Here is a 9,808-nt window from a genome sequence, read left to right as displayed (position 1 = left end):
TATTTATTTTATATAAAAATAATTAAGGCTCCACATCTGAACGTCTGAGTGAAGATCAGTGCAAACACATTTATGAACATTTCTGTCTTTGTTCTGTGCACCTGAAGGCAGTGTTTGTAGATGTGGACAGATGTTAGAGAAGCTCAGTGGTGAAGTATTTGATCAGTGTGACGTGTGTATGTCTGTCAGAAACATGAAATAAAACAAAGCTTCAGGCTTCAAAAACACCTTTACCTGTAATCTGACATAGGTGTGTTCACTGTTCCTCACAAATCAACTTTTTCCATCGTGTACAGTTTGCACTCTACCTGTTAAGTGAATTTAGCTTCACCTTTTCAGACCAGAGCCAATCAGAGGCTGGTAAAAGCAGGAACTGCAGCTGTAGACAGGTGATCTCACCTGAAGAGGCTGGACCAGGCAAATCGTATTTAGAGTTGTGTCATCATCAAGGCACTTCACTGACGCTCAGACACAGATTGAAGCAGGAAAAATATTTTAATCTGAATCAAAAATATACATCAGCTGATTGACCAGCGAAGGTCACATGTTAACGTGTTTGTAGTGTTTGAAGTCACAAGACGCTCAGAGAGCAGCAAACCGTCAGAGAAACACCAGGAAGATGAAAAACACAATGCCCTCAAGCGCAGCACAAAGCCATGCCTTCAATGGCTCAGATGTGCAGGTGTTCTTCCTGCAGGTGAGTGTTTTCTTCCTCAGGTGCTCTACCTGCGTCCCACCCACCAGGTGCTGCCCTGCAGCCTCGTGACATCCTGCTTCTCCTGTGGGCTGAAATGCAGGATGGTGAGGATGGCAGTGAGCGTCTGCTGGCGCCCGTTGGCGTCCTGCAGCGTCAGAAACCGGTACACAATGTTCTTCAGGTACTCCATGTTGGCGCCCTCGCGGCTTTGGTCCCGGATCAGTTTTTCGAGGCGGTCCCGCAGGGCTGCCACCTCCTCATCATGGCGCTCGGCGTTTGTAATGAGTTGTGCCTGCAGCTGGTGCGTGTCCTCCTCCAGCTGGTTCTTCTGCCGCCGCAGTGCACCCACCTCCACCTCCTTACGTGCGAGCTGCTCAGCATACAGCAGCAGTGTTGACTCATTGGGTGTGGCCTGCCGCAGTGCCTGGCTGATCGCGTCGGTCTCTGTGTCAGGGCCATTCTCTTTAGGGTCAGCGGGTGTGTTATGAGCACGATTGGACCAGCTGAGTGTGGCGGCAGCGGCCCGCAGCCTCTCCAGCTCGCGGTCCTTCTCATCCAGCAACGCCATAGTGCGCTGACGCTGCTTGTGAAGCTCCGCCTCCAGTTGCAACAGTTCGTCACGGTGGAGTGCCTCCAGACGCTCCGCCTCCTGCCGGTGTGCCTGCTGCAGCGACACCGCCTGCTGCTGGCGCTCATCAAGCTGCTGGCGGTGGCAGACCTCGGCCTCGTCACTCTGCATGCGGAGGTTTATGTACTTCTCACGCAGCTCAGCAAGCTGGTCGCGCACTTCCTCCAGCTCCCGTGCCTGGCAGCCATCTTTGGTGTTCTTGTTCTTCAGAACCACTTGCGCTCGCACCTTGTAGCGCTCAAACTCATCCCTGAGCTGCCGCAGCTCCTGCTGATAGGCGAGAGCCGCCGCCGCCGCATCTGCACCCGGCTCCACCTCCAGGTCCTGGATGTTCTGGTCGGGGTTCCTCTGAGCCGCAAGGAGCAGCAACTTCTTCACCTTCTGCAGCTTCTCCCGCAGCGCCCCCACATCCAGTTGCTCGTCTGGCCCGAGGTCAGAGGTCACCCTGCTCGAGGCGGCGATGGCGAGTGTTTTGTTCTCCGTGTCAAGCTGCAGCACACGATCGCGGAGTCTCTGCGCTGCCTGCTGGTCACGCTGCCTCGCCTTCTCACACGAGCCCAGCAGCTCCGACAGCTCCGATACACGCTGCTCCAGGACCGCCACCCGAGCCTCTGCCGACTGAGCACGCTCACGAGCGCGCTCTTCTGCATCGCACACCTGCAACACGAACACAGACATGACCTCACTTCCTGTTCTAGTTTACATGGTCTGTTAGAGCTTAAACTGTTTAATGTGGTTAAACCAGGTTCACTGGGACCTGTTTGATTGGGACTTTGTTTGGACCTGGTTCTGGGCTCACCTTGCGGGTCTCGAGCTGGACCTGCTCCTGGACCTGGTTCTTCAGCTTGTTCAATTCTTGCTGCAGCTCGTCCACTCTGGGGTCGGGTATTCGTTGCTCCTCCTCGACAGCCTGCAGCCTCCGCCTCAGCTCGTCTCTCTCTTCCTTGACTTGGTGCAGGAGAGCCTCGGACTCCGTCCCCCGGTCCACGGCCTGTGATGTTACAAGCAGGGCGGTGCTGGCATCCTGGAGGTGGAGCTCAGCGTCCTGCCGGAGGTCTCGCTCGGCCTGCAGGAGCCTCTGTAGCTCGCGGAGCTGCTGAGCGTGGTCCCCCTGCTCCTGCTCGCGCTCGTGCTGCTGCGTAATGATGCGAGCGCGACTTTCAGCAAGCTGCTGCTGCAGGTTGTGCAGTTCCGCCTCGTGCTGTGTTGTCACGGAGACCAGATGTTCCTGCAGCTCTTCAACTTCCTGTTTCAGCTGCCGCTTGTCAGCCTGGAAGCTTGCTTCCATTCGCGACTTCTCCTGTGTCACCGTGGCCAGTGAGCTTGTGAGCGTGCTCAGTTGGCTCTTCAACTGGGCGACTCTGCGGTCTGCCTCCATGCTGGGAGGGGGTGTAGCCTGCTGCTGCTCTGTCCCCACGCTGCCACTCTCAGAGCTGCCATCGGGTTCAGATCCCTGCAGAACAAACATGGAGTCAGAGAATAAGACATGACATCATCAGAGCGTTATGGCGATGGTGATGTCATCAAGTTCTAACTGTGTTCTGGTGATTTAAGTTCAGTTGTCAAAGGAACATACCACCAGCCTTCCTCCCAGTTCTGCCTGGTCCTCCTCGCTCTGGTCGCCTCTCGTAGTCTCACTGGCCATGTCCAGAGACGCCGCCGTGTCCACGCTGTCCTCGCTGTGCAGCGAGCAGCCATCCTCGGTAAGCTCCTGTGTTGCGATGGTCGAACCCTTCTGGGTCAGGTCCAGGTCCTGGGTCACGCTTAGAACCTTAAGGCTGGCCTCCAGTGCCTCTTTCTCCTTCAGGAGGCTCTTGTAGGCCCGGACCACATCCCTAAAGCGGGTCTGGTACTGGATCAGCTGCTTCTTCTGGGACTCCACCGTGTCCAGCAGCTCCTTCCTGCTCGGACCGCCACCAAAGCTCATCCCGAACTTCTCCATGACCTCGTCCAGGTCTGACCAGGTCTGTCCAGGTGAGCCTCTGATCACAGACACCAGAACATGAACAGAACCTTAGCATTGACTTCCTGTTAGAGGGGAAACGGAGAACAGCTGTTCAGAGCACTCATCGATCAATTATCGATGGATGGTTTCTGCGAAGCTGAAACTTTGTGCTGGAACACAAAAGAAGAAGGAGGAGGAAAACAGTTTCTCACCTCTTTCTGTTTCTCAGTGTTTGTTTCTCCCTCTGATTGATTTTTCCGCCCCTTTGATCGTCTCTCCTCACACTGCGCCGACAAACCGGTTCGATCCGGATCACAAACTCACAACCTGTCCGTCACAGTTGGTCAATAATCGACCTAATCGATGAGTAAAATCCGACTCAAAGCTTCATCTGTCAACAGCCGCCATGTTGGATCGAACCGGAAGGGACTGAGACGGAGGAGGCGGGAGTTTACTACTTTGTTCACGGACGTCAGGAAAATGCAAAATAGGATGATTTTTATTTTTTTTTAGCTGATTTAAATTAAAAACTCACTGATTTAAATTAAATAAACAGCCAAACACAACCAATAAAGCAGATATATATATTTACCATTAATATGTTTAACATTTCTGAAAGCAATACAGTATTTTGAATTGATTGTTTATTGGGAGAAAACATTTTTTTTCTTATTTTGTACAAATTTTAGAAGATAAGATAACCTTTATTAGTCCCACACGTGGGAAATTTGTTGAACTATGATTAACAAAAAAACAAAATAATAGATTAAAAATAATCTTATTAGAACTTAATTTTAACTTTGTTGGTTGATCATTGATTGAAAATATTTTCATGATTCTGTGTATTAAATTCTGCTCCTCCGTTCTTCAATAGAAAACGCTTTATTATTCTACACACATATATGTTTTTAGCACTGTCACACAATCAGTACGTGTGTATTTCACTTTGTTATGTTCTGTTGTATAATGACGTGACCATAGTGACATATATACATATAAATTAAACGTATTAATATAAATGGCTGTCCCGGAGCCGAAAGTGTTCCTCGCAGCTCATGAACTTCACTTCATGCGCAGAGCTCGAATGTACGGTGTTTGAGCGAACAGTGAACGCCGCGGTGTTTGCTATGCTGTTAATAAAGTTTTTTTTTTTAAGCGCAGCAGTGACGTCATTTGTTCCGCGTTGGCCTGGACGTGGCACCGAGAGGAGCTGCGCCCTCAGTTCGCTCTGCTCCGCGCCTTCTCGGCTCCATTCCGCTGCTGCTCCCGGATCTCCGGCTCTACCCGCTGTCAGTGTGTGACCTGCCACCTCCTCCTCTCCGCAGCCATGGGCCTCACAATCTCGTCGCTGTTCTCCAGACTGTTCGGGAAGAAACAGATGAGGATCCTGATGGGTAAGCGGGGGCTAGGCTAACGAGCTAACCGGCCGGGCTCCGGGGCGGCTGCAAGCGGTTCCGCGGGCTCACCAGCACCACACACCGACTCATTTTTACCAGGAACCCGCTCGCCGAGTCCTGCGGACCGCGGGCCCGATCTTCCCGTGCAGGGAGAAGCAAAAGTCCGGCTCGGAGAAGCAAGAGGCTGTTAGCTCGGAGCTAACGGAAGGAAGCAGGCTGAAAACAGTCCGTTAAACCTAGTTAAATTGGGGTCTAGACGGGGGTTAAACTGGGGTTAAAATGTTTTAATCTGGGGTTAAGCTTAAAACTGTACCGGTGTAATTTTATTAAGTCCATAAAAAACATTAAACCCGGTTTGATCTGAGCTTTAAACCAGCAGCTGGACTCTGATCTAAGTTTAAGTAATCTCAGATTAGTCTTTATTCACTGTATGAGGTTTAAGTAATCTCGGGTTAAACTTGAACCACTGTGAAACATTTAATTAATGTGGGATTAATCTTTGATGTGTGTTTCAGTCGGTTTGGACGCTGCTGGAAAAACTACGATCCTCTACAAACTGAAGCTCGGAGAGATCGTCACCACCATCCCCACCATCGGTACGTCATCAGGACTCAGGGACAAGATGAGGTCATGTGATCAATAATCAGCCGGCTGTGTAGTCAGGTGGTTTAAACATATTGATCAGATCTGATCGGTTTCAGTGTGGATTCGCCAGGTGTGCTTGCACTTGCACAATTTCCTTTAAACTTCTCATTTCAAATTAAAAGTCTGCGTCTACAGGTCAAGTGACCTTTTAGAATAAGAGTCACCTGTTAGTTTGAATAAATAAAGTACCAAAACAAGAAACACAAATGATGAAAGTGCAGACAAACACACACGATGGTGAAAACAAACGGTTAAAGCAGGTAAATACAAACTAAACTTATACACACCACCAACGTTTACACAGCTGTAGATATGTAACCATTAAAACTACAATCATGGAGAACTGAAACAAACTTTTATAGACCTCCTCTGTGCAGGTATTTCAGTGCTACTGCTTCACTCTAACATTATATACTGTTACAGTCACTGTTGTACTGTGATATTTACTGTTGGTTCTCAGCGGGCTGATGGGATGTGTAGTTTCCTGTCAGTGATTCCATTTCCTGTGACTTGGAATGTTTGAAGGTCGTTAAAAGTTTTTCTTTATAATTTGACAAAGAGTCACCTGTTCACAACTCTGTGTGTGTGTGTGGTTGTGTGTTCAGGCTTTAACGTGGAGACAGTCGAATACAAGAACATCTGCTTCACAGTTTGGGATGTTGGCGGTCAGGACAAGATCAGACCTCTGTGGCGACACTACTTCCAGAACACACAGGTACAGAAGCGGAACTCTCAGGTGCAGGCAGGTGTGGGGCTTTTCTCTCTCTGAGGAACGAGACGTTCAGGTTGATCTGCTTCAGTTATGTTTACGTGGACATACATGAGAGGTTTTCTTCTGTGACCCCTCACTGATCTGATCTGTCGTGAGATATTCATCTATAGTAAAATCCTCATTTATATCCTCTATCTCATCATATCTTTATATCCATACATTCTTTAGCAGTAAGTCACATAGAATAGAATAGCATAATTTATCAGAACAGTGAGTGCATATTTGAATGAAGTTGCAGTGGATTTGCTGTCCATTGAAATAATTCTATACAAATAAATCTAAAAGTATAAAATACATTGAAGAATGTCAAACATGTGTACGAATAGAAGTGACATTTATGTGTATATGCATGTTAATAAAAGAAATGAGTTATTGAACAGTCTACAAAGTCAAACATGAGACCTGCGCAGGTTATCCTAACACGGCTGCGTTCCCCCTCAGAAACACCTGAGGAGCTTATTTTAGATCCCTGACTCTGCAGCACGACAAACACAGCACAGACTTTCACTGGGCAGGATCCATTAGTCACTGTATTGATGTATTAATTGTATCGATGACTGATGTATTGATCACAGGGTCTGATCTTCGTGGTGGACAGTAATGACAGGGAGCGAGTCGCCGAGTCGGCGGAGGAGCTCTCTAAGATGGTCAGTCCCTTTGTTCACTTTACAGTTACGCATCATTAGACTCATGATTGTCATGGAAACCACTGACTGTATGTCACATGACTCTGTGCAGGTCCAGGAGGACGAGCTGAAGGACGCGGTACTTCTAGTGTTCGCCAACAAACAGGATCTCCCGAACGCCATGGGTGTCAGCGAGCTCACCGATAAGCTGGGTCTGCACAGCCTGCGCAGCAGAACCGTAAGGATCAATAACCCACCCGCACTGATCAGTACTACAGACTCAGTTCTGTTTCTCATGTTTCCCTCCATGGTTTATTGACTGACGATCTAAGTTCTCAGCTTTTTTTCTTGCTCAGTTCTGTAATTGTGAAATCAATAATCAGTCAATCAGTATACAAAACGGGAGACAGTGGGGTGACCTCAAATGAGCCCGCAGCATTGTTCTAGTGGTAGCGCTCTGAGCACATCAGCCAACCCCATATCGCGACAAAGCTTCATGTTGAAGCTGCAGTAATCTGCACTACCAGCAGGGGGAAATTATATATTTAAAGCCATGTGGGTAGTGAGCAAAAATAATTCCATTAATCATCAGAATCGATTAAGTTAGGTGGCTGATATGGATGTACATGTAAAGTGTTGATAATGTCTTTGTAATCGCGAGTATTTTCATGTTGGCTTGAAATAAAATATCTCCCTCTGTTGGTAATCTGTGATGTCAGTGCCAGTGGGCGGAACCCTTGGGTTTTAATTTTACAGTTGCATCCTAATTGGTTGTTAGAAAATCCACTCAGGGGTCTTGATGTCACTGTCACAAACTCATGGAGCTAAATCTGTTTAGACAGGTAAACTCACTTGTGCGTGCTCCCTGTACCTGCCTGCTCACCGATGCTGATCTGTGTGTGTTTCAGTGGCACGTGCAGGCCACCTGTGCGACGCAGGGCACAGGTCTGTACGAGGGACTGGACTGGCTGTCCAATGAGCTGTCGAAGCGTTAGACCACCTGACAGGAAGTAGAAAGCAGACTGATTTCAGCCGCTGATGTCACCGTGTACAGATGAGGAAGAGGAGGAGGAGGAGCGTGTCATCGCTCCATGTTTCTTTTTTTTTTTTCTTCTTCTTTTTTTTTTTTTTTTTAAATTATACCTGTGTGTCTGTAGGAGGAAGTGATGTCATGGACTCTGAGCTCACCTTGATTTCCCATCATCCTCTTCTTCTGTTCTTCAGGTGTTTGTTAGATCTTCTTTCTTTTAATCCGCATGTTTTAACTCAGATTCATGTGACAGGGGGAGGGGCGGGGCTTACGGCAAGTGACAGTCACCTGGGCATTGGGGGCGGGAATTATGACAGGTGATGGTCACCTGGTCGTGTGAAGACTCATTCCATAGAGCCAAGTATGGCAGCCTCGTCATTCCTTATCAAAGTGAAGGAGAAACTGAGACCATGATGCAATAAAGGTTTTTTTTCTTCTCACCTGTGTGTTCTGCTTTCTGTTTGAGAAACTTTATTCAGCGTTAACGGCCCGATGAGATGTTTACATAGGCCTGAAGATCTCTTGCTGACCTTTGATCCACCAATCACATATTGGATTTAACTTTATGGGCTACTGGACTGATTTACTAAGTGCGGAAAATGATTGAGACTGTGTATCTCCGGGATGTTCTGTTTATATTTATTTATCATTTAAATATGAAGATGCAGCTGCTTCACTTAAGTAAAAAAAACAAAAATCAGCTGCGAGTGGGACGGCTCAAAGACCAAGAGGAAGGAGAACCGCAGGCCTGCAAACCAAAATAATCCAGTGTGAGCACTTTAGCATTAAGTGTGCTGCTAGAGACGTGAGGCAATCTGACCGTTCATGAAGAACGTTTGTCACAGCCTGTTGTCATTTATGTGACCGCCATAAAACAACAGAACACAGCAAAGTAAGCTAGGTGTTTTGTAGTCCATCGGACATCCGGCATCACGTCATTAAGTAGAGTCGACTGTGAGGCGGTCTTCACAGGTTAGGCTGTCCTAATCACCTCAGTGAGGTGAAGGAAAATGGGTCAGGAATAGGAGACAGGAGGAACCTTTGGAATGCCCCCCTGGTCTTGGTGTCTGAAGAGCACCTGGATTAAAATGGAGGCGGAGCTCAGACTTCTACTGTCAAGTCCAAAAAGTTTTGTTTAACCCTTCTGCCCTCCTTGGGCATCTTTGTGCATTTCATTCTTTTCAACTTTTTTTTTTTTGATTTGCCAATCGATGTGTCTATGTTATAGCTTGTGGCATGAACTTTTGCAGGAAATGTTGGGTCAAATTTTTTTATAATCAAGCATTTTTAACTCTCACATGTCATCCATACTTTTAATGCATTGTAAACCTTTTTGACATCTTTGTGTCCAAATGTACACGGAGAAAATCTGCCATAAAATCCTCATACAGCAATAATTTTTCTGCTTTTTTTTTCATAAATCACTAAATCAACATAAGCCTTTTTCAAAATGATCAAATGTTAAATTATTTTCAGGACTTTAACCCTTTAAATGCCAGTTTAAACAGCTGAATATTTTTGAAAAAAACTCACAAAACTAAATATTTTCCATATGATAAATAGTATGGGGATGGGACGTGTTAAAGATCAGCAACAAAATCAATTTGATTGCATTAGTATTTTTTGTGTAGTGTGCGTGTATCTGAGAGTGTGTGTAAATCTGTAAACATGCACTAATAATTTGGGGGTGAATAAAGGTCATCTTGGAGCAGGGATGGGCAACTCCAGGACTCGAGGGCCGGTGTCCTGCATGTTTTAGACATCACCCTGGGTCAACACACCTGAATCAAATGATTACTTCATTACCAGCCTCTGTAGAACTTCAAGACATGTTGAGCAGGTAATTTAGCCATTTGAATCAGCTGTGTTGGATCAAGGACACATCTAAAACCTGCAGGACACCGGCCCTCAAGCCCTGGAGTTGCCCACCCCTGTCTTGTAGAGATGTATCTTTGCAGAGGGTCTTCAGGATAAATATGGCCTCCTGCTTTTACTGTATTCAAACAAAAACTCTTGTTAGCATGTTTATGCACCTGATTGCTTTCACAGCCAATAAGCTTGCAGCTTG

The 9,808-nt window shown here is 47.0% G+C and overlaps 2 protein-coding genes across 3 annotated transcripts; one reads left to right on the top strand and one right to left on the bottom strand.

Moving 5' to 3' along the window:
* Positions 1 to 476: 476 nt before the first annotated feature.
* Positions 477 to 3,689, bottom strand: gcc1 (GRIP and coiled-coil domain containing 1). Of its 2 annotated transcripts, none has more exons than XM_086269874.1 (4): positions 3,483 to 3,689; positions 2,902 to 3,353; positions 2,125 to 2,778; positions 477 to 1,982 (listed from the first exon to the last, which is right to left on the bottom strand). In XM_086269874.1, the coding sequence occupies exons 2-4, from the start codon at positions 3,265 to 3,267 to the stop codon at positions 723 to 725; spliced, it is 2,280 nt and encodes a 759-aa protein (XP_086126000.1). In that variant the 5' UTR covers positions 3,268 to 3,353; positions 3,483 to 3,689; the 3' UTR covers positions 477 to 722. The 2 variants fall into 2 exon arrangements, with proteins under 2 accessions (XP_086126000.1, XP_086126001.1); XM_086269875.1 differs by having other exon boundaries at positions 2,902 to 3,307.
* Positions 3,690 to 4,459: 770 nt separating this feature from the next.
* Positions 4,460 to 8,180, top strand: LOC147309907 (ADP-ribosylation factor 4). Its single transcript, XM_086268754.1, has 6 exons — positions 4,460 to 4,664; positions 5,183 to 5,263; positions 5,918 to 6,027; positions 6,660 to 6,731; positions 6,823 to 6,948; positions 7,619 to 8,180. Exons 1-6 carry the CDS (start codon positions 4,598 to 4,600, stop codon positions 7,703 to 7,705), a joined length of 543 nt encoding a protein of 180 aa, XP_086124880.1. The 5' UTR covers positions 4,460 to 4,597; the 3' UTR covers positions 7,706 to 8,180.
* The last annotated feature ends 1,628 nt before the right edge of the window (positions 8,181 to 9,808 follow it).

This window comes from Aulonocara sp. 'chitande type north' Nkhata Bay, linkage group LG17, assembly GCF_057382095.1.
Source record: "Aulonocara sp. 'chitande type north' Nkhata Bay isolate Kocher_YH1m ecotype deep benthic linkage group LG17, A_spYH_male_GT1.1, whole genome shotgun sequence".
Taxonomy (NCBI): Eukaryota; Metazoa; Chordata; class Actinopteri; order Cichliformes; family Cichlidae; genus Aulonocara; species Aulonocara sp. 'chitande type north' Nkhata Bay.
The sequence above is the reverse complement of the archived record's forward strand: the minus strand, read 5'-3'. Positions and strand labels throughout refer to the sequence as shown.